The following is a 24,237-nucleotide window of genomic DNA, read 5'->3' as shown; positions in this document are numbered from 1 at the left end:
TATTGTCTTCAACCAACAGTCTAATTTACATAAAATGGCACCCCCTTGCAAGATTCCAAGGACCTTACTGTGGGTATGGTCAAAGATCCTATAGCACTGTGCAGCGCTATAGGATCTTTGGCATGGTGTTAGAACGAAAACAACAAAATGACCCCCCCCCGAAAAACCACTTGCGCAAACAAAATGTAGTCATCGTTTTCGATCACCAACGTCTTGGGCTAAGACTACATATATTACATGTGGCAAGGTAGGGCGAGCATGTGTTCCTTCCTCCATGGGGCGAGCGACTGCTTTAAAAGAGCAGTTTCTTTACTATCGATTGTGGGTCGGGGTACCAAATTTTTTTTAAAACAAGGGCAGATCCATAGGACCAAATTTTCGGGGCCAAAGGTGTTTTTTCTTGGGGGGGGGCAAAAACTTTTTGAAATGTTTTGCATATAATCTTTTATGGCTTTTCGGGAGGGAGGCTATACTTTTTACATGCTTTTGGGAAAAAAAGAGAAATTAACTCTGACAAAAATCGCCTGTCTTTCATTTTAAAGATTCTTATTATTTTTTTCCTCTTATTTTGGGGGGCTCCATGGGGGGGGGGAGACTTGTGCCCCGAATCTGCCCTTACTTGAAAACCTTGCAGAGTCGATTGCGGAAAAGACCTTTCTTCCAGAAATGTAGTGAATCCAGCAAAGAAAGTAATATCAAAGTGATAATTGATTAATATAACGACAACTTAGATAGTTTACAGGATCTGATGGGGCAACTGAAACCTGCAAAAATTACATTCTACAAAGGGAGTAGTGAAAAATTGACAGGTAATGAATATTGAAAACCTTGTGTTATGGCAAGGGTGCTTTCTCTCTTTTTCAGTTGATTTGTTTTTCCTGGTTTCATTTTCAGTCCGAAATTTTCAGCGTTTCTTTTTATTAGTCTCTTCATGGAGATAGGAAGGGACTAATAGTAATAAAGAAGTTCTGGTCTCTTCAAGGACACTGATAATTGCTTTCAAGTGGCTGGCTTTTTAAACCTGGCTGAAGGTAGCCCGCGATTCAACCCGCGATCGATGTTTACGTCAATGACAAAAACCCATGCAGTAAAGGGAGACAGTAATTTTTCCACTTAGCGGTACTCCGAGATAAACTGAACGAATTTTTTAATTTCTCTCACAAATAGCATTTTTTTTCACGATGAAATTTAAAAAAATAACACTCATTGAAGGGAAAGGTTGTATAATCAATCTGATTTCATTGCTTATAGGTCAGTTTCATTTCTTTTATTTGGGAGACATGCTGTAGGTTATTTCCAATCTAGGATATTTAACAGAGACTATTCCATTGTTGTGACTTGATTTGAGAAAATGTTTACCAAAAAAGGTAATTAATACGTTATGTTATTCCCATTGCTTCAGCCCCCCATCGTAATTTTTTTTAGCAAGCCTAGGGCAGCATACATGGGCGTTTTCTGTGTCAAAACGCCTCTCAAAGATGTCCCGATTTCAGAATAGTAACGATGCGCATTTTAGACAATTTATAATCACATATTATTTCAAGCGAAAATGTACCCTACGTGTTTAGATTTCAAGCGAAAATGTACCCTCCATGTTAAGAAATATTTCCATTTTCTTTGCATGACTCAAATCAGCAGACCACTAGCCACACTTAATTTCAGTAAGGGCTATATAGTATATAGAATGCCTATTTCTGTGTCAAACGTCTCTCAAAGAAATCCCGTTTTTAGGATACAAGAAAGCTCATTTGGCCACAAGCGATGAAATCAGATTGATTATACAATCTTTCCCTTCAATGGATATTATTTTGTTTTTAATTTCATCATAAAAAAATGCTATTAATTTGTGAGAGAAATTCAAAAATTCGTTCAGTTTATCGTGGAAGAAAGTACCACTAAGTGGAAAATTACTGCGTCCCTTTACTCAATGGATTTTTGTTATTGACGTGAACCCAATCGCGGGCTGAATTGCGGGGCTACCTTCAGCCTGGTGCCTTGTTTTTAATTCTGTTGACGAATTGGCGATTGACTTTGCCCCGATCTTCCCTCGCCCATAAAAGGTGTTGAGTCTGATGGTTGCCAGACTAAAATTACCCGGAATCAGTATATTTCACGCAAACGTGTACAATTCTTGAACATCTTCTTGTAGGCATGGCAATGGTTGTAAGGATCGCCGATTAGGAATAATTATATTTGTGTATCATACGCATCAGCTTTGCTGGTCGACAAAATTAGAGAGTAATTCACGCATGATCCAACCCTCTGGCAGTTTGTACATGTACTTGATAGGAACTTCAGAAATGAATCATTATTGGTATGTACGTACAAATGCAATGCTCTGATTGAATAAACCTCCATGGTTGAACTGATCCGCGCAGTTTTGGTTCAGGCATGGAGGAATAAAACACACAGGCAGGTTGCCGCTCATGTTTCACCAGGCCTAGGCCTAGGCGGTTTCGAGTCAACTGGGACCCAAACCAAATCGGACCTATGCCAACTCTAACCCACCCTGAGTCAACTCGGACCCAACCCCAGGAGCATGATTAACTTGTTGAAAATTTTGATTTTAGCATTTGGTAAATGACACTTTTGCACTGCATGTAACGTCCTCTCTACATGTAATGCAGGGAAACAGTGGCACAGGCTTCCCAGAATTTCTCAGTTTTTAAGTTTGAACAGGCATGGTGGTTGAAAACCATACAGGACTAGATTTGATATCAGTGATGTCTTGGAACAAGTGATAAGTAACCGACGAGTGTCATATTTTTATGAAGGCGCGTTTCCTTTGATGTCTTATTTGCTGCTTGTAATCTGGAATCTTAATCGGTTATTAGCTTCCGAGGTACCGGTGCGATTAACCACAAAGACTGATTTTGTCACCTTCCATTCTTGAAACCCTATGATCGGGGAGTGGAAGCTTGGGACAACCAACGGGAGCAGCTTTTGGAGTGTGATTGACAGTACCAAATCATTGACACCCTGTCTTCGAAGTGTTTTTGGCACTCCAGATCACCAGAAGAAATCAAATGAACTTTCACCAAACAGCCCCCCCAAATTTTGGTGGCAGTAAAAAGCCACAGATAAGGCCCTTCTGATGTACATAAGAGATGCTGCATGCATACAACACATACTGCAGATATACATCAATGTCACGAACATTGACCTTTTACAGTGTCTAATGGTGTTATCCCCAGTGGGTCCGAGTTGACTCGAGGTGGGTCCGAGTTGGCGTGGGTCCGAGATGGTCGTGGATCCAAGTTAGTATTGGGTCCGAGTTGGCGTGGGTCCGAGTTGGTCCTGGGTCCGAGTTGGAATGGGTCCGAGTTGACCTGATCCCACCTAGGCCTACTTCTGTTCTGCCTCTCGTACCATAATGCTCGTAGAAGTTGAGTCATACGCGCATGCATAATGTCAACAGGGGGCGGGGCTTGAAATTGGTTGCTTTTTCCAACACGCATTTTTAGAAAGAGTTCTATACACGGACATCACGATGTATTTGTTCATAAACACCAACAATAATCCCAAACTACTTTTCCTCTGACTATTTTCCCAAGCTATTTTCCCAACATACGAAGGAAGTTGTTTCAATGAAAATACAAGGTGGAGTGGATATTTGTAATGATAGGTGGCTGGTAGCTGGATATGAAACTCTTGACATATCTCATCTAGTTTGTCATGTTTGTAGATTGATCCATTGCATTGATCGTGGGAGGGCGACAGATGACAAACTCCACAGTTCTGGTGGTAGGCCTAGGGGTAATCACGATTATGGTGTTGCAGTTGATCAGAAATCTACTGAAATTATGCCCATTTCCATCAACGTAGGCTTACCCCTAGAACTACTGTGGAGTTCCTCTAATTTTGAGAGGATGGTAATTCTTGTCTCTGCATCATCTCAGCCCTTTACTCCTGCCCTTTTTGCGGGGTTTGTTTACAGGGGGTAGCGATGCAGTGTTCTGTGACCATGGCAGCATAGCAAAGCACTGAGGTACGGACGGGAGTTTTTAAACTGCACGGTGACCGCCATGGTGTCGGAGGCACGCATCGGCGTCTGCTATGGCTCCATGGCACTGTTTCTGTCCATCCTGCATAATGTGTTCCTCCTGTATCACGTAGATGTCTTTGTGTCTGTCTACCACATCGACAAAACGTCGTTTTGGATCGGCGAGGTAAAAATAGAACCAAAACGAAAAACAAGCATGAAAAGAGGTGTTCTGTAGTGATGTAGAGTGCGAACGGTTGGTATGAATGCACAACTTGTCAATTTTTCTGCCATCCGCCAATCGCCTTTTGTTTCTAAATCATGGTTGTGAAAGATTGTTTCAAAACAGGAAAACAAAAAAAGAGTTCTTACAAAATCAACTTATAACGCAATGCAGTCGCGTGTGATACGCGATTGGATATCAACCAATTCAGTTTTGTGGAAAGAGAGCAGGGGTTTAATTTAATTTGTGTGGCAAGTTACTGGATAATAATAAACATGACAACTTCAGAATTGAGGGCCATTCATGTTCATGGAACCAATCTTAAACATTGAAACTCTGAACATTTCAGCCTCCAGTTTTTTGACACGTGACACCCCTTGCTTTATACATCTGGGTTTATGTAGACACTGGACACGCACCGCCATTGTTTGAGGCAGACTTCCCTTGTTTGTGTTAGTCGCATTTTTTTTATTTTGGCAAATATAAGGCAGAGTGGTACTTTTGCTTGTCAGTTAGCACCATGTTGAACCAGAGTTGCTGACTTGAATCATGTGACTTGGACTTGAGTCGCTATTTTTGTAACTTGTGACTTGACTTGGACTTAGAAAAATTGACTTGCTGCCACCTCTGCGTTTAACATTTCTGTGTACTGTGAAAGTGTGTAATTGAACAAGTGATATATTCTTGCGTTTTTTTGCAGACGATATTCTTGGTCTGGAATTCCTTGAACGATCCTCTGTTTGGCTGGCTGAGTGACAGGTCTCTGCTGAACAGTAACAAGTAAGCATTTCAGAATGGAGCTCACAAACCGACGTTGCAAGTGCAAATATATGGCATGTGGATGCTTGGTGGACAACACAAAGTTATCCAAGGTGAAGCTTTGTGCAGAACACACTTCTAGAGCCACCGCTGGATCTGCCCCAAGCTTGGGCCCTCATAAAGACCTGGACAGTCGCTCTAAACATAAAATTTTGATGCAGCCTTATTATTGAAGCAATGTTGGAACCTTACATGATTGGATCCATTTAAACCGGGTTTTTCATTTTCATTTAATTTATTACATTCTTATCTTGGCCCAGCAAGCCAAATTACAAGATTGTTACAGGTTGTCATTAAAATTCATATAAAGTACATTAAAAGTACATCCAACAACAAGTACAACCACATAAAACACCAATCATGATTTACAGTTATTGAAACCTCTAAACAGACTAAATAAAATTCATGTCAAATACATTAAAAGTACATCAAAAAAATTAGGAAGGACAAACACGTTAATCACTAATCATAATTATAATTATAATAATTGAAACGAATAACCTACTTAAGCAGGATGGACTATGTATGATTTCTCTATTGTTGAATGAATTTTGTAATCCACAAGAAGGCCTGTATAGATTTTTGTGATTTTAAAAAGTATTTTTGTCAATCCCTCAACGCCACTTAATTTTCCTTTTGTTGACTTCATGCGTTAAATATTGATGTTTAGAGGAAAATGTCAACTTTTGTTTTCAGAGCAAGCAGTAGATTCGGTGCCCAGCCAGAACTGGTGACCAAACGGTTGTGGGCGCTCACGGTCAATGGGCCTCTCTTCGCCCTGTCCTTCATGCTGTTCTGGTTCGTGTGGTCATTCCCGGGGCTCCAGTTTGCCGTGGTCCTGTGCCTGTACGACGGGTTCCTGACGGCCGTCGATTTGCACCACACGGCCCTGCTGGCCGATCTGGCTCTGTCTGCTAAAGACAGGTTCGCGTTGAAAACTTGACTTTCTGATGGGCTTTATTTCACATTCACTAAAATCGGTTACTAGTCCAAGGACAACAGATTAGATAACATAATGGGGAGGGGCTAAGGATGGGACTTTTACACGCTTAAACATTTAAACAAAAAAAGCTCCATTTTCCCAAATGTTTAAATGGAAGTGTCCCTTATACAGGTATGACGTTCATTTTTATTGTAAACAGTGCCTGTAAAATGTAATCTTATTTTCAGAACACTTAACTGCTCAGTCATATCAAAGGAATACCATAAATTAATCACCGGAAATTTAAATCAACCGTTTATATTGTATATAATTTGTTGTCTGAAGTTTTCAATGACACCATGGTAAAGGTGGGTTGTTTACACATTTACACAGTATGGGGAAGTCTTCCGAACGTTTTTCAAATTAAATGTAAATTCCCATCCGTAGGAGGGGCTAATGTGTTTCCAAGACTTCAGCCTATAAACGATGACACTTTCTGTTATGATTTTCCTGGCCGGGTCCCTTATCAGTCGTTCAAGACTAAGTGGCACTGATAACTGGAGTCAAGTTTTATGTATTTTCTTGCATTCATCCTGATTCTGTAAGAATATAGCCCATCCCTTGCAAAAGTCCATGGGGGATAGGTAGCTTGCTTGCTTGCTTGCTTGCATGCTTGCTTGCATGCTGGCTTGCTGGCTGGCTTGCTTGCTTGCTTGCTTGCATGCATGCTTGCTTGCATGCTTGCTTGCTTGCTTGCTTGCTTGCTTGCTTGCTTGCTTGCTTGCTTGCTTGCTTGCTTGCTTGCTTGCTGGCTTGCATGCTTGCTTGCATGCTTGCTTGCATGCTTGCTTGCATGCTTGCTTGCATGCTTGCTTGCATGCTTGCTTGCATGCTTGCTTGCATGCTTGCTCGCTTGCATGCATGCTTGCTTGCATGCTGGCTTGCATGCTGGCTTGCTTACTTGCTTGTTTGCTTGCTTGCTTGCTTGCTTGTTTGCTTGCTTGCTTGCTTGCTTGCATGCTTGTTTGTTTGCTTGCTTGCTTGCTTGCATGCTTGCTTGCATGCTGGCTTGCATGCTGGCTTGCTTGCTTGCTTGCATGCTGGCTTGCTTGTTTGCCTGCTTGCTTGCTTGCTTGTTTGCTTGCTTGCTTGCCTGCTTGTTTGCTTGCTTGCTTGCTTGCATCCTTGCTTGCTTGCATGCTTGCTTGCTTGCATGCTGGCTTGCTTGCGTGCGTGCTTGCTTGCATGCTTGCATGTTTGCTTGCTTGACACAAGTATTCAACTTTAAATCGAAGATATTCTCATTGTTTAATTCTCATGTGTACCATAACCAACTGAAAAATGGTTAAAAAATCATATGCAGCTTATCATTTTCTTTTTGTTTTAAAAGATTGCCACAGTTGCTTGTCTGTTCAAATGGTTGAATGGTAAAATGCAGTGAGTTGGCCCCTCTTTTGTTGTGAATTTGATTGTTACCCGTGTACCGCTCCTGGTGGTCTTTAAACGGTTATTGTAGTAAACATCAAAAAAGAGTTGAAATGAAAATATAAAGAGGTATGTTTTTGTATTGTAAACATCAGTGTCAAATTTTTAAAATGATCCAAAAATGATCTTCCATTTCTCTTGACAGAACCACACTCAATGGCTACAGTTCATTCTTCAGTGCAGCCGGTTCCCTATCAGTGTTCTTGTCTTACGTGGTGTGGGACCGGGACAACATGCAGTCCTTTCAGATATTCTGCTTCGTCCTCGCAACGTTCTCAGCCCTGGGGTTTTTCTTTGTGTCGCGTTACCTGAGTCGCCAGTACCGGGACGTGCGCAAGAAGGATGATGAAATGACGTCGGTGGCCAGGTGAGATCTTTCGTAAGGATCTTGAGAGGAATTTAGACATTTCTTTTCATTTTGACTCGGTTAGCGGTAATGCTTTCATGTCCTACAAAAGGCCAGCGGCATTATTGTATGGAGGGGTTTTATGAATGTTAAAACCCATCAGTATCAAAAGTTCCTAGTTGTAACCCACACGGAGGAAAGATTTTGGAGGGTTTAAGAAAGTTTCTCGGCAAAAACTGGCAAGGGTTAGGGAATGTGTACTCGGAGAATATTTAAGTAGAAATGTCTGACGTAGAGTTCATCGATCTATTTTAGTCCCCATTTTATTGAGCCAAACTCAGATCGTGCAGCAATCATATCTAGGCAATCCAGGTCATCTGCGTGTCAGGGGCATGGCACTGAAGCGACTATAAACAAAACCAAATATCGGCTTGTTTTTCTCTTTACGCTGTAACTTATTTCTGTAACTTCTTCTATTCTCAGCGTGGAGCCCCAAGATGACAACACCAAGGCAGCTGGTGAGGATGAAGTCACCATTAAGCATTACGTCAAGCAGCTGAGCAAGCATTCCAATTTCCAGTACTTTGCTGTCCTGAACCTGGTGCAGGTGAGGTCCCTCTCAAGTCTGATTTGTAGAGTCCAGTGCCAGGCTGCCAGCACTCAGTTCCACTTTCTAAAATTGCCATTGACAACTGTTTGCAAATCTCTGCAATGTAAAAATCTGTTTCTGTCAGTGCCGCATGCCAGGTGTTTTGTCGTTGTCAACATAAAACATGCGCAAACGCACAGGGGAACCAGCAAGGTAGGAGCTTTGGACCCTTAATGGAAACACCAGAAACCGGTCTACTAGGCTCCTATTGTTAAGCAAACTCTTATCATTGCTGGTATTCGTGCATTCATTCCTAGATGCGAAGTGGTGAACAAAGCAAGTGGACCAGTGAAATTTTTGCATCTTTCACAAGTCCTCTGTTCTGCATGCAGTGGAGTTTATTTTTTATTTTTCATGTTGGTGACAAATGAAATCCCAAGTACATTAAAATCATACGTGTGCCTTATGTAGAGTTGACACATAATTCCTGCAATGTTTTTACAGTAAGTCATTTGTAACATATATCAGTGGTGAAATTAAGATGTAGATTCTTAAGTTTTGTTAGTCAAATTTTCAGAACACCATAGGTTTGGGTAAAACTTAGGTTGAGTACCATGCTGGAGAAAAAAGAGATTTGCACAGTGTTACTGCGAACCTACTCACAGTTGTCTTTTCCACAATGTAAAGGCCGTTTATTGTGGCTCATCAGGATACTTACGACCTGGAGCTGGCTTTGAACCCCGACCTTCGGATCTTGAGTCGCAAATCTTAAATTTCTTGATAAATGTATATGGCATTGTTTCTCTCGAATACCTTTGCAGGTCTTCAACTGCCACTTCAACAGCAACTTCTTCCCGCTCTTTCTGGAGAGGCTGCTGGGCCGGGCGCTGTCGCCGGGCATGGGCTCGCTCCTGATTGGCGCCTCCTTCGTCATACCCCACCTCAACAACCTGTACTTTCTGTCCCTGTGCCGCAAGTACAGCGTCTACACTGTCATCAAGTGGCTGTTCTACTGCAAGTGCCTGCTCAGCACCTTCATGCTGTTTGCGGGGCCCGACAACCTGTGGCTGCTCTGCGCCTTCATCGCCAGGTACACAGCTCCAGTCAATGCCTTTCATTATTTTTTGCCCTTTCGTACCTCGATGTGCTTTTAAATTTTGTACCTGTGTTATTGTTACCCCGTTTAGTTATTGAAATATTCTGAAGACCTTTTTAAGGCCTTTTGAAAGTGCACTTCTTGATTCTGTTCTTTAGGCCGAAGTTACTCATTCAAACACATTTTAAATAAGCCAATTCAGTATGTCAAAGAGGCCAGGTCATTCGAGAGCAACGTACATGTGCGAGTTGGTGTGTGGCTGTGGGCATAAGGGCAGACCCTATTCCTGAATGATCTTGGACATGCTTCATTTTGGACATGCGCTGTTGTAATACGGAACTGGCTCATTCTTGATGGAATTACGCGTCGGGAAGATTGAACTTATCCATGCTGGGTTTGCTCCTTATCTATGTATTTTAGATCAGTGCCATATGGTCATTCAGACAGTAATGAGTTTATAGTGTTATCAAATTCTATCGGTGGAGGGATAAACCTGATTTGAAAATCCAAGAGTAATCGTCTCTGTCGTCATGAATACCCTTCCACTCCACTTTGGAGGAGCAGTTTATGACAAACATGTCTTGCTGTGGACAGGTGCGCCACCAGTCCATGGGTTGTTCCGAGCCCATCATCTGCATTAGTAGCCACGAGATCGTGAGACCAACTCATTCGATGCCACAACACTCCATCCTCCCAAATCAATGCAGCGCATGGCTCTAATCTATGTCCTCTTATATTTTCTTTGTCAAAAGTAACCGTGTGTTCACGGAAGGCACCTGCAAACTGCTGAACCTGGTCATCAGTGATCTGGTAGACGAGGACTGCGTAATCCACCGCCGTAAGCAAGCTGTCTCGGCACTGGTCTTTGGCACAGCCGCCCTGCTGTCCAAACCAGGCCAGACCATCGCCCCACTCCTAGGGACCACCTTGCTTGCCATGCAGACGGGTGAGTGTGCCGTCAGGAGGAACCCAGATGGTCAGCTCCTGCAGCCTCCAATTGTTGATTTGCTATCACCCTTTCTCTGGTGGGGTATTCTTTGACCAGTTTGTCGGATATTTGCAAACATCCTGTGCAGAGAGTGCAATGGACACAGTGCCTTGTAGAATGTTATTAGCCACGACTTCAAAGGGCTTAAATGGCGCCATCTGCAGGTGACCTTAGGAGCTGGGAATTTCTTTGCATACAACGATTGACTGGTCTGAGAGGTACAGTCCAACCAGCCTCCCAAGGAAATCCGTTGACCATATTTTTTTCTTCTCTAAGCTGAAGCTTCTCTTTCATTAGCTGTCGCTTGTAAAACTTGTTGCTGCAAAAAACAGCTCTCATAGCTCTCATTATCTGATCACCAAAGCTTTCTCTGCAGAATGTCATATTTGTGGTAGTTGAACAGAGGTTATCAGTGGTACAAACTGTTAAGAAGTTATGTGAATACGTCATCTGATCGAGGGATAGTCTATCTTAGTTTCCAATTTTTTCTATCCAGTTTTTACAAATTTTTGTTACATTGATATTCAGGTCATGACCTATTCCAGTCCAATTCCGGAAACTCTCTCCGTGCCGTGGACTCAGCCCTCAGCAAGGAGGAGACGGAGCTGGTGCGGCTGGGCTGTTTCCACTGCCTGGTCTACATCCCGCTGCTCTGCGCCATCGTCCAGATCCTCCTCTGGACCAAGTTCACGCTCCGTGGCTCCAGGCTGGACTGGATCAAGAGGGTGCGGGCCGGGGACATGCACGTCTTCACGCACGTCTGATGTCGGTTGGTTTTAAAAAAAAGGACAAACGAGTCCAAATCGCAGAGCAAGCTTGATCAAGAATCTTGATTATTAACTTTCGTTTCACCAATGCTAATGAAAAAGACCATATATACACTTCGGGCGAATGCAAAACCAAAGCCAAATTTGACGTCACGAAACAATTTGCAGCAAAATTTGCCCGTGCGCAATTTTTCAAATTTGCGGCATAATCGTATTGCCTGACATCACCATTGTACATTTGTGTTTGCTTTTGAGTCAAGGAATGGTAGTTGGACCACTTGAGTTAACTTTTCAGGACTGACCAACTGAGGTTGGTTACATCACTGGTTACCAATAACCGCACATATCTCAATTTTGTACGGCAGGAAACCAGGATTGCTAGGTTTCAAAACATGGTCACACATGAACGTTGGCTCTCATGCACAAGGTTTGCTATGAATGAACTGCTAGTTAGCCAGAGATACTTGACTGACCTTGCTTCGGGAGAGTACATATATTTTCTAACTGGGTTTTGAGAATCTGACTAATATTTCTCACTAATTCCACAGTGACGCGGTGCATTGTGTGCAGTTTATGCTGAAAGCAATGCTTTTGCTTAGTCACTGCAGTCTCAACACAGTCTTTATGCAGAGCCACTTTGAATTCACACTTCACCTTAACCCACTACATGCAGTGAGTCGCTTGAACAAAGTTTTGCATCCCTTAAAGTACAATGTCTTCATTAATTTCTTCGACTTCCCCTTAATTTTTTTGGTTAGATTTCTTGGGCATCTTTGAACTGTTCACTGTTGTTGTTTACAGTAATAAAAAAGATTACATCTTCACAAAAGCCTGTCTGACGTTCAGACAAAGTGCCTTACACACTAGCCCTTATCTAAGTCATTGCACACACATTTGTTTCAACATTGCCCTGAAAAGACCATAGGTAGTGCATTGCTATACCTAAAGACACAAATGCACGTTGTTAGATTCAAAATGCATTTAAACAATTAAATTATTTCACGGAACAATTAATATTAAAGAGTTGAGCAGAAAACAGAGGGCAACATCTAGGTAAGGGGGTGAAGCTAAAAGCTTTTGTACCCCGACCTAGGACTGACAAGGACTATACAAACATTAGATATACAGGAATGAAACAAGACTCGATCATGGCTGAATCCATCTATCTGATGGGTACATTGTATAATGATTAAGTGGCATTACTAATTTTACAAACATGTAGGCCTATTGTAGTGTTACTTTCAGTTTCTTGGCAAATGCAGGCAGAGTTGACAATGATTTTAGAGCATCATTCAGTTTGTTCCAACTTGAAATGCCACGATTAACTAGAATATTTTTATTTAGGGCTGTTCTACTGAATTGAACATAGAGATGCTTTCTGGATGCACTTCGAGTATTACAGGAATGAACATTTGATGCCAAGGTAAAACATGCATTAAAACAAGATGGTAATGCATTATTCGTGTATTTATGCATAAATTTACATAAACAAAATTTGTACAGAGTGCTCAATATGTGGCTTTGTACGTCCATTTATTTCACCATTCAGTGTGCTGTTAAGTCATTTATTGACCCACCTGGAATTGTCCCAAAATATAGAGCAGTTAGAAGGCTCTTTCCCTGAACAAATACATGTATACATGAATGTGTATTTGTTTGAAATGTGCCAAGTTTAGTCTAAAAATTGTGGACCAACAGCTTAGATGAGCCAGTTGAATCCATATGTAGCGTTTCATCATTTTAACCCTGTATGCATGGTTTTAAAATCAGTTCGTCGCAATACTGCATGTTCATTTTTTTTCTTTACTTTCCCCCCCTTTTGTTCCAACAACCAAAATTAACTGATAAATTTACATGCACTTGGACTGAGAAAGGGTATTTGGACAAGTTTTAACTCAACCATCCTTTTCTCTGTAGCTAATCTATGTATGTATATAAAGTGAATTGACCAAGGCGTTCTTGGGGAGAAAAGTTTAATGAGACAAGTAGTAATCAGAAGACTCGTCGGTGCTGGAGCAGAGTGATCTTTTCCAAAAGTTGCATCACCAACTGGTCAAGTCGAGTCTCGAGTAAAAAACAATGATGAATTCAGTCAGGCTTGACAAGATGGTGATGTAACTGTTTGGTTCTTTCATTGGACAACTGAAAACTCTCTTGCTTGAGAAAGCTAGCTTTAAGCGCGGTGTATATGCAGGTTTACATTCAAGCATAAATATTTATTTTACAGCCTAAAATTTATTTTTAGACAAGAGTTCATTAAGCATTCAGTAATAATTGAGTGATTTGTGGAATCACTGGTGCTGATTATTTTGAGTTAGCAGAATGTAAGAGCATACTAATGGTGTGGATTTTCTGAATCACAATCTACAGTCCACCTAGATTTGTCAGGACTGCGAAAAGGTAGAACTTAGTCTTTGTTACATGTACTTCACATGGGGCTTAGTGCCCTGTGACACCTGATGAGCGAAGGGTACGCTGTCGATTTCAAGCAAAGTGGTGAATTTTGGAAGGATTTGGGGAAAGTACCTGGCACTGTAATGGCCAAAAAAATAAAAAATAGGAACTGGTACTATTTCAAAATCAGGACAGGTGTGCGATTTTTAGGGACTCTGTATCAATTCATGCTCGACCCCCGCAGGGCTAAATCCTCCGATTTCAATATCATTTTATGAACACGGGAGGAAATTAGATTAAGTATTATTAAGGCAATTTATGTGAACAGGCTTCTGTTCAAGAAAGAAATTAAGGTTATTGTAAAGTTGAATTGTTTTAATCAAGCACAGTATGTGTGACACTCTATCTCGAATGAGACTATGCAGCAGGTAATTGTATGTGAAATGCAACAGCTAAATAATTTTTAATTCGTTTACATATTTTAAACATGCCCTTTTCCAGCTTCTCTTTATTAATTTGTTTTATTTATTTATTCATTTGTTTTTGAAATGTACTTGTTGATTTACTTCTCTTGTGAAAATTGATGGATTGCATTGTACATTACATGTTAAGGTTCTGCCAATGCAAAGATTGTGGTACGAAGACATGGGTATTGCCAGGGGAGGGGGAGGAGCAAACCACTGTTCTGGGGGGGGGTTCCAGGAGTGGTGCCAGCACTCATCAGCTATGACCTGATAAACAATTAAATGTGAGATGATCAATTTTGCGATTTGTTTTAGCAAATTGGTGATTTTCATCTCTTTATTTTCTTTGCTTTAACTTTCCCGCCCCTTTTTACATGTTTTTTCCAAGGGTGGGAATGGGGGATTTCCCCGCCCCCTTGTGACACCCACGTACTTGGACATCAAATGTTTCTGTTTATGATTAAAGATTGCAGGATAAATGAATGTGGCTCACTGTTTTGGCAATCCTTTGAAATTGTGTGGGAAGTGGCTTCCAAACAAGAATTTCAAATTTCTGTCTTGGAAGTTCAGACTCTGGTGTCCATTCACGGGTGGATTTGTACCCAATAAGCACTCAACAAAGGGGTCTCCCTTTTCCCTAAGGTAATGGGAGGGTGAGTGTCACTGACTGAAATTTAATGGTAATGCCAAAATTAATAGACAAAGTGGACCAAATTTTCAGAGGACTTGGTCGACAAGTTTGCATCAATGACGTAGTATCTCCTACCAAATGCCTGCCCAACCTACTTTTATTTGACCAGGGAAGTCTCATTTTAGCAACATCCTCCTTAACGCTCTCTCTCTGATCCCCCGTCCGCATGAGACAAGTAATCTGGGCCATGGACGTAGCCTGGACATGATGAGGGGGCTGTTTTGGGGACAGGGACACTAAACAGTAGGGCACCGGCAAACCTTTAACAGTATTTCACTCATCACCCAGCACCCGAACAGGGCGCTGGGAAGGGCTGATTGACGTACACAGATTTTAGTGAAGGAAGTACGTCACATGGGGTTACAGCTAATGACGCGCTGAGCATTGTGGGTAAATTTCTGCCAAGAGACACACGAGTTCACTCAATGTGTTACTCACGCGGCGGTTATGAATGATATTTTTTCTTCCTCATTGCTGAAAATATTCTCCTTGCGCTAGATTCATTTATCCAAAATATCAAGATAACCAATGATTTGAAATACGTGGAGAATTAAGAGACACGTGATCAGTGTACTTAACGAGAGGGTAAATTACCACACTGTGATTGTACCAAAGCCATGTTTTTATCATATGGCCAAAGCATTGCCATTGGTGAACCAAAAAATTAAATAATGGTCATAACTTGTGATAACCTTGTGGTCGCAGAATATGCCAATGTAGCCAATCACAGTGCAAGGTGACCGCCCCCCCCCCCCCCCGCACCCTGTTCAGGCACTGGGCGACGAGCGAACAATATGAAAATTTGTATTTGATAACAGGGCACAACGAGCCTTTTTAACGTTTCATGTGCACATGCTCAGAAGATATAATAGTGAGGAACAAATTTACGATAACGCTGTGTAACATTTGGCGAATTAATGCTTGCGATTGTTAATCACTGTAGACAATTTGTTCCCCTCTAGCTTTTTTCATTTTTTCACGCAGGGCTGCTGAATTCAACATGGCAACAGAACGGAAAATTGGCTTATTCAGAGAACTTTCGTCGAAATAGCAAATTTTTTTTTATCCCCTCTTTCACAGGTCGGTGCGCCTATCCCAACGCCCATCCGAGGGGTGGGGTGGCACTTTCGTCCCTTTGTCATGATCTCAATAAACTATCACACCGCCCTCTCTCGTCCCAGCGAAGTCGCTAATCGATCCCACATGCATGATGCAGGATAAAGGTTGTTTAGGTTTTCGCAAGTAGAGTGGAAGAAACTGCATGTAGGCCCTACGTACTGCACAATGTACGGAACCCTTGGCACGAACCTGGCCGCGGTGCGCGGTGTCTGAACTTCCCTATTTCTAGCCAGAATTTCCACAGGCTTTCTGCATTTGTCGATTCGGCTCTGCAGTCCACGGGGTGTCGGCTGCTTTGTCAGTAATGTGACCGCGCAAATTACACTGTTTCTGGAACGGAAATGGTGATTAGGGGGCCTATGGCAGTGCGGAACAGGCGTTATAAGCACCACGCCGTCGGATAGAAAGTGGTCACTGAAAACTTTTCGTGTACCACGAAGATCAAGCCAAGCCTGCTCTCGTTGGTTCATTACATGTAGCCTATGCCATGACATGTGTTTATCCTGTGGCAAAGGAAGTCAGTCCGATGACGAGGTCTTCACTTCTGCTCTGCTTGCCGACGTAAATGAATCATGGATTCGTGTTCGGGTTTGACGTATAGGCCATGTGTACGTACTAAGTGACAGTGCTTTGGCGAATGTAAAGTTAAAGGCAGTGTCATTGAACTCGCTTAAGAGATAAATCATCTGGTAACTGTGAATCAGTGGTTGTTATGAATCTGATTTCATGACTTTTACTTCTGTGATACATCAGTGAATTGTTACTTTCACCACCCACATTCTCTTGTTAGTAATATGTAGTAATGACCAGTCTGTGCCCATGACGCTATGTACTACTACTAGTTTAGCTTCATTCAAATACCAGTACCTTGCTACCGATTTGGGTAAAAAAACTGAGGCCAGTAGAGGGATGGTTGTTTATACGGTTTGTATCCACTCATGCCAGTGTGTACAGATAAATGACAAGTGATCACGATGCAGCTGATTGGTGCTTCGGTAGGTTGCAGCATTGCAGGTGCAGGACGTATTATTAATCAAGGTAAATAAAACATGTTTAGGTGAGCGGTGTTCCTGCATGAAGAGTACGTTGTACATTTCAATGTGTGGAGCGACAGTCTTCATTGCAGTTGTGATAATACGCGGTGCTGGACAGGAGACTGATCTCCATTGCTATCGCCATGTGCTGTGCTGACGGTAAACGCTTGGCCTGTCTGTGGTCGGAGTGCCTCCACTGGCGGATGGCGTGGGTGTGCGTCGTGCTGTGGCCTTGCTTGCTGCTGTGCCTCGTGGGCCAGGCAGGGAGCTTTGAACCGCGGCCGCGCTTCCCGCAACTGAACAGGCGAGGTATGCTGCCTGCCCTGATGGGGAAAAACCGGGGGCCCAGGCAGGGCTTGGAGAAGGGCGCCCAGGTGGCCATGCCGCAGAAAATGGCCATGCCCAAAAATCCGAAAATGGCCCAACCTGGGAGGAGAGTGCCTCCTGAGCAGCCCCGGGTCAGGTACGACCACGTCCTCACCAGAAACTCGGAGGAGACGCGTTACAAGTGGACCGAGAACCAGCGGGCGTTCTTCACGTGCCCCAGGGACAGCTTCATCGCCGAAATTTCCTACCGCTTCGACGCAGTGCAGTCACAGCTGGTCAAGCCATTTGGATGGGGGGCCAACGGGAACATCTTCACGGTCAGGGACAAGTTCTCGAAGGGCCTGTCCCCGGAGAAGACCACCGCATCGTTCCTCCGGCAGCCACGGAGCGGCAAAGATGGCATGAACGAGGCAGACGCATTCCGAGAGCTCGTGAATCCTCCGATAGCTCAGTCGCCACTCACCGAAACAGGCTGCGATCCCGTCCTTTTCTGCCTGGGACACCAAGCGTGCCTGTTCAAAGTGACTGTGGACCTGTGTGCCGCCGACCCTGTGCCCGGCAAGCGAAAGATGTTCTTCGTCAACGTGCGATGCGCCAAGGACAGTACATTGTCAACTTACTTGTGGTCACGGGAGGAACCCGTCGTGAGGAAGGAGATGGACCAAGTCATGCACATGGTACACGATGACAAGGCATCCAATCAGTACGTTTCCCAGATCTTCCTCCATACGATGACAGAAGAAGAGATTTTTGGCGTGGACTGCCCCAAAACAAGTCTAGCTCTACGTCATGGGTGAGTTCTTCCCTGTTGTTCTGTAAAGACTATTCCAAGTGCTCGGGTACCAGTGCAATGTATACAGCCTTGTGCAAGTGAAGTGTGCCTGTACGTGTATACCGGTACGGTACTTGGTGGTCGTTATTTTAGGCATTGGGCACGGCAGATCAATCTGTGCAAGTAATCACTCGCTTTGCCGTTAATCAACCTGGCGGTATGATCTGTCGGTCCTTTTTTTCATCAGCAACTTTGTCAAAGTAGAGATTACTAGAAGGTTTAGCCAGTGACACAATCCATAGTACCAATTACATGCATTCATTATTTGTTTGTCCTGAGATACTGTAAAAGTGAATGATTACATTTTTCTTAAACTCTTTGTACTCTTTGTAGAATTTGCATTGATATCCAAGTGATCTTTTGCGTACATTCATAAATTTACAAATGAAGCACGATTGTTAATCGCAGTGTGTGCAACTGAGCGTAACGTACATGTACAGTGTACATTGTTGTACCGGGTACCTTGTCATAATATTGCAGTTACAATCGGCGTTTAGATTATTGTGCCAAAAATATCGAGGTAGAGCAGATTTTGTAACCTTACGTACTGCAGCTGAGGAAGAGATGCATTAGATGTGATCTGCCTTGAACTTTCAGAGTTGTTGAAGTTTACTGAGACATGTGCTACCTATTAGGTCATATTACAGGGACATTTATTATTTAGAAATGAGTTTTCAAGACTGTTTGCCATGTGTCCATCCTCTGATGAAGGTCGTCTTTTTTTTTTTTTCGCTTTCATGAGCATACAAAATGTGTGCCGGGCGGGATGGGGCCAACTGCCCATGTTTGCTCTTCAGAAACTGTCGAAAATCGTGCTTTGGGCTCGGCTATCAAATTTCCTTGCTAACTCATTAGAGGGAGAGGTCAGAGAAAGAGAGAGTTTTTTGAGTGCCGATAAGTCGCTCACGAAAATGATGGGAAAGTGGATGAGACTAATTACGTTTATCAGTCTGGCACATTTCCTGTAAACCAAATTTGCTGAAATGATGTCAGGTGTGCAAACCAGCTTAATTGACGTTTTGCCTGGCTACAATTTAGTGGCACATGATTTATGATGCAGAGCCAGCAATATCTTACAGCTACATGTACCTATTCTTATTAGTGCGTGCTTGCTGAGGCAAATCTTGCCTCTGGTCCAACACTCCAAATGTTTCAGCGACATCTGTACTGTAGGTAAAGATTTGTGTACAAATTAATGTTTTCAAATTTCAAAAAATTTGTTTATCAGGGATTCTGAAATGTTTGGTACATGTTAGATGCAATTTTAAAGAAGAAACTGGAAATTAAAGGGTTTTCCAAAAAACTAAAATATTTACTAAAAAATACAATTTTTGTGACAGAAAATAGTGCAGTTGTGAAACTTCTGTAACTCCAGACGATGTCACTATCTGTTTGTGATGTAAAAAAAAGGACAGTATTTGTAGGCCGAAATCTACGGTAGCCTTGACCATTGAAGGCAAGTTTCAATTCTAGTAGCTAAGTGACTTTTAAATACAACTGATAATAAAGGTGGAGTCAGTTGGAATTAGTTTAATGAAACTGTGGAAATTGGCACCAGGAACTTCTGACAGAATGTTTGTACATGTACATGTATTGTCACAGTGGCCCTGAACTATTGGTGGGGGTTATGGTTAATGATGCCAGTAGTGCTCAAAGTCATAAACTGGGATACTCTTTGAAATGCTAAAGAAATACATGTAGTCTTTTTCTGTTGCCTGCCTGAGGTGTCAGTTTTTGTAAGCATGTATATACTGTTCCCATTTTCCCCCACTCTTACAAGTTTTTGCGAGTCAGAGACTACATGTACCCTACAGTGGCATAGGGCACATTTTTGGCATCTTGACCCAGATTTTCCCCTTCACAGGGGAGACCCCTTTGCTGGCACACCAGCCCAACTGTTGCTACTTTAACCCCATCCTCCATCATTTTGTTGAGGGATATTTACAGTTTGGGTAAACACTTGAATCTGTCTGTTTCACACCGTAGGTGAGATCGCGAGCTGGGAAAAATAGCTTTGCAGTAGTATTCGTGTCTGACTCTCAACAAGAGATGGAATAAATCAAGGAGCAAGTCATATATGTTTTTAACAAGCTGTAAATTATTTTGATGTCCTCCAGGCGAGGGCATGGGGTCGGTTTTTTAAGAGGGGGCAAGCCACTGAAAAGAAATGTTTTGTTTCATGGGCTGAATTGTGTACCAGAGATCAAAATCTTTATTTCCTCTGTTTGTGATACATGTAGGTCCTTACATGTAAGTTACAACGGAATTAGTATTTTCATGTTTGAAACCTTGAAACTGCCCGTATCTGCGGAGAGAATACAGTTACCGAGAGTTCATTGTCCGAAATGAGAAGAAATCCAGAGATCGATATTCTTTGGAAAGTCTGTGGAATGAAGCAGGGACATTAAAAAAATCCCCCCAATGCACATGTTGAAATGGAAGGGATTTGAACCTGGATCACTGTGGCAGATATATGTAGCGTGGAAAGTACCAGTGAACAAAACTGATCACTGTGCTACATGAGTTCCGGCACATGTATATATATGTATGTACATGTACATGTACTCGTACAAATGTGCAGGTGACTAAAGTTGCTAAAGTTTCCATACACTACTGTTCGCTGTGCTGCATCAATTTAACTCTTCACTCAAATACATACATACATGTAGCTACAGTAAGTTGTACATTGTACAGTGTACGTCCTTCACTGACCTCTGCCTGGGTTCTGAGCCAACTTTTCCCCCTCGTGAAAGATTGGGACATCCTGATAATTGCAGGCGTGCAGATCAATACGTTCCCACCAATGGCGGACAAATGTATTGATTTAATGGCATGGTGTGTTTCCCCCATTGCCTCTGCTGATTGCATGGGTACATGTCAGTCATCATCTGCAAGTTAGTTGGTTAAATATTCGCAAGACAAAAAGTCACCTGGAATGGACCCCGCCTCATCCAGTGCACAAGTCTAGGCCTACAGAGTGCATACATGTGCACTGTTCAGAGAATATCAAATTACAGAATGACTAATTCCTAAACTTCACTGTACTCTTCTTGTTGACGGGGTCAAGCACAATTTTAGCACACTTGTACAAATGTACACGTACTGTACATGTACCGTACATACTGTACCATACAGAAATGTGTACCTACACAGAGCCAGAACGGGTGGTTTTTGGACACAAAAAGCAGTTGTTAATCTTTTACCCAAAGGTAAAATGTAACCCTTGTATGTATTGTTCTGAAGAGATTTGCTGTATATTCTGTGATGCACATGTTTATGTACGGTACATGTATCTTTTTTTCTCTGAACTTACATGTATGTCTATCAACATCATGTGCAGTTCTAGTTGGATTAATCTCTCTAGAAGTTTTTCAAAAATTCAACGTGAAACTACGGCACGTGGACATTGTACAGTGTCTCATCTTGTCCATTCAGAAACAATTTGCAACTTTATACACAAAATGTTAGTTTGAAAGTGGGTAGTGCTAGTGCTTGAGAGACGCCACTCCAAAAAATTCCTGTGGCATTGCCAGGAAGGTCAAGTACATTGTAAATCCCTAGGCTCAGTCTTTGTTGTATGTACATGAATGCATTCATGAGCCCCTCCATCATTTAAGTAAAGCTCACCACACAAGTCTGTGTGAAGGGTGAACAGTTTTCAACCACATCATTGGCAATCAATACCTTCTTTTTTTTCCCTCTTTACAAAGAGCGCAGAATCTTGGTATTGATGTTTCAGGCACACCAGGTACATGTACATGTACATGGCACTCTTTTTTTTTTGTTTGAACTCTTATGTAATGGACAGACTTGTTTTTCCATTGACTTTTCTCTATAAAAATGGACATGTTTACAAGGCATACAGACTGCAGTACATGTGGCAGTGCTGTGGTGTACGAATGGCACACGGTCATAGACATGCACGTCTGGTGTATATGGTAATAAAACAAAAACATGCACTGAGACATGGCATTACCCCTCCCACTAAGGGGATACGGGGTCCATGACAAGATTCTCTGCCCGAAATTAAGTACTTCCCACTAAGACCCACGCTCTCAGCATCAGTTCTCAGGTTCTCAAACTGGAGGGAAAAAGGAGTTTTGGAAAACACGACAGACTTGAACTACTGTACACTGTACGTAAGGTTTTTGTGCGCTTGTACGTGGTGCCTTGTGGGCTACTAAAGTAGTATCCCACGAGAATTTCATGAAATAGATATTTCAAATTTACTCAAAAAGGAGGAATTTTCAAGTGCCATCATCCGTCGCAAATTGAAGTGTTAAATATAAGAGACATATGGTTGAAATTTCAACCCAGGAAACTGAATATGGTTGAAATGGCAGTGATTTGACATTTTTTCCATGTTGTGTGGGAAATTTGTACACGAGAACGAAGGAAATACCCCACAAGTATACATATGTAAGGGTGTGTGTGTATGTTGGATACAGTTTATCTGTGCACAGTAGAGTATAATTTGAAATATGTCTACATGCACTGATGTGCCTAAACAATCGTGGATGTTAAACAAGAGAATTAATGACCGTCCACGATTCCCGATACGTCCACGATTGCAAACGTGTACAAACCATATTAGAGGCCTTCCAAAAAAATAACGTATAAACAAAAGAGGACAATAGGAACGTCCACGATTGCCCAAAAAACACGTTTGGCTGTACATGTACACTGTGCATGGAAAGCAGATACATTGAGGTTTTATTTGGAATTTTTAGGGAGCAGTGCAAAATGTGGGTCAAGCACATTTCTTGACAATTTAAAAGAGAGAGAGAGAGCCTGTGTTCTCATGTCCGTGTTGCTACAAAGTACCATCCACGTTGCTGTCACTTTCTCTTGACCTGTTTGGATGCGTTCTGAGAGCGTTTTGTGCCCTGACATCATGCGTCCTGTAGTTCTGACTAAATTGTACAATCTATTTGTAAGCCAATTTTACTTCTACATGTACCTTTATTAGCACTGACTAGAAGCCTGAAAGTTGTGCCAATTCATCTCCTTCCCGTCCGTTTTGGAGGACTTGCAAGAGGCAGAAGGGCGGTGCGAGAGAGAAATCCAATCCATCCGCTGCCCGCCTACATGATGAAAACTGTCTCCATTTATTTTGAGCCCTACTTACATCTATAATGTCAGAGCCGTCTTGTCTTGTGGATGGCAGGTAGGCCTACATTGTAAATATACACGTACAACTTGCCCGCTTAAAACTGCTTTGACTGATTTGCCAGCGTCCGGCTTCTTTCATGTATCCGGTTTAGTGCTCTGGTCAGCTTGTGGGTGTACAGCACATGTACTTTCTTGGGTGAACAGAACTGTGCAGGCATGGCATACATAGTGTGGACTTCAGCACAAAAGAAGTAAAGTCCAGTTAATGTAGGGTGCTATGGCATTGTGTGGACTTTCACACGTCCACACAATGTTTTCCCCTCTCTGAAAAACAGTTTTAGAGGCATTTTGGGGTCAAGGTTATATGTGGCAAAATGAAGAGGAACACATTAGGAACTCATCATAAAAAATCCAGCTCGAAGGAGTTACATGTAGGCTATCCAAGTTGGAGAAAAAGGAGCATTTTCCTCAGGTTTCCTTAACCACAGGAGAACAAAGGAATGTCCACACTTAGTATGTAAAACAGGTATAAATGCGTGCCTACCGTGTATGATTAGCTTCCAATAGCTGAGAATGTTTTGGTTTAGGGGGATAACATATCACAATGTAGCTCTTGCGTTAAGAGTCTTACATGTACCAATACATACATGCACTACAGTATGTGCCTGAACCTGTGGTAGCCCTGTGCTTTCTCTATGGTTGGTGTGGACATATCATTTCTCCATCAAAATCAAAATGATTAATCCTAACCCTCTAGGCTCCTGCATGCACTAGAAAGCTATTGGAGTATGGCAGGTTTTGGGTAGTTAGGGTTAATGTTGGAAACAAACAAGACCAAGTGATGTGCAACACCGGTCTTGTTGCAGCTGTTGGTGGCTCGATGCACAGGAACACGTAATATAGCAGACTATCGGTTCATGTATTCAACCCAAGGGAACTTGGACTAGAAGTCTTTACAAACACTGATTCAGTCCAGCCGATGGCAGCTGTGTATCATGGTCACAGCCCTGGTGTTTACCAGGTCAGCTGGTTACCATGCACTGTGTG

General features: G+C 42.4%; 2 protein-coding genes across 3 annotated transcripts in view; both read left to right on the top strand.

Moving 5' to 3' along the window:
- Positions 1 to 2,000: 2,000 nt before the first annotated feature.
- On the top strand, positions 2,001 to 14,558 carry LOC110983408 (solute carrier family 68 member 1-like). The gene is made up of 9 exons (XM_022242651.2): positions 2,001 to 2,314; positions 3,938 to 4,169; positions 4,906 to 4,985; positions 5,721 to 5,948; positions 7,577 to 7,798; positions 8,261 to 8,384; positions 9,188 to 9,456; positions 10,215 to 10,408; positions 10,979 to 14,558. The coding sequence occupies exons 2-9, from the start codon at positions 4,026 to 4,028 to the stop codon at positions 11,212 to 11,214; spliced, it is 1,497 nt and encodes a 498-aa protein (XP_022098343.2). The 5' UTR covers positions 2,001 to 2,314; positions 3,938 to 4,025; the 3' UTR covers positions 11,215 to 14,558.
- A 1,434-nt stretch (positions 14,559 to 15,992) lies between these two features.
- The window catches only part of LOC110983369 (uncharacterized), an 85,031-nt gene continuing 76,786 nt past the window's right edge, over positions 15,993 to 24,237 (top strand). Inside the window, exon 1 of one of the 2 annotated variants that reach the window (XM_022242585.2) lies at positions 15,993 to 18,039. In XM_022242585.2, the coding sequence (XP_022098277.2) occupies positions 17,063 to 18,039 (977 nt within the window). In that variant the 5' untranslated portion in view covers positions 15,993 to 17,062. The remainder of the gene's footprint in view (positions 18,040 to 24,237) is intronic. The other variant, XM_022242586.2, reaches the window with a different exon arrangement.

Source organism: Acanthaster planci, linkage group LG13 (genome assembly GCF_054643075.1).
Source record: "Acanthaster planci isolate LZ-2023a linkage group LG13, COTS_SCS, whole genome shotgun sequence".
Lineage (NCBI taxonomy): Eukaryota > Metazoa > Echinodermata > Asteroidea > Valvatida > Acanthasteridae > Acanthaster > Acanthaster planci.
Note: the sequence above shows the minus strand (reverse complement) of the source record. Positions and strands in the feature narration are given on the sequence as shown.

What these genes read in the sequence shown, in the direction of transcription:
- LOC110983408 (XM_022242651.2), top strand. Translation starts at nt 4,026, where the DNA reads ATGGTGTCGGAGGCACGCATCGGCGTCTGCTATGGCTCCATGGCACTG. An exon ending in CGTCGTTTTGGATCGGCGAG is followed by an intron (nt 4,170 to 4,905) that starts GTAAAAATAGAA and finishes GTTTTTTTGCAG; the next exon opens with ACGATATTCTTGGTCTGGAA. An exon ending in CTCTGCGCCTTCATCGCCAG is followed by an intron (nt 9,457 to 10,214) that starts GTACACAGCTCC and finishes CTTTGTCAAAAG; the next exon opens with TAACCGTGTGTTCACGGAAG.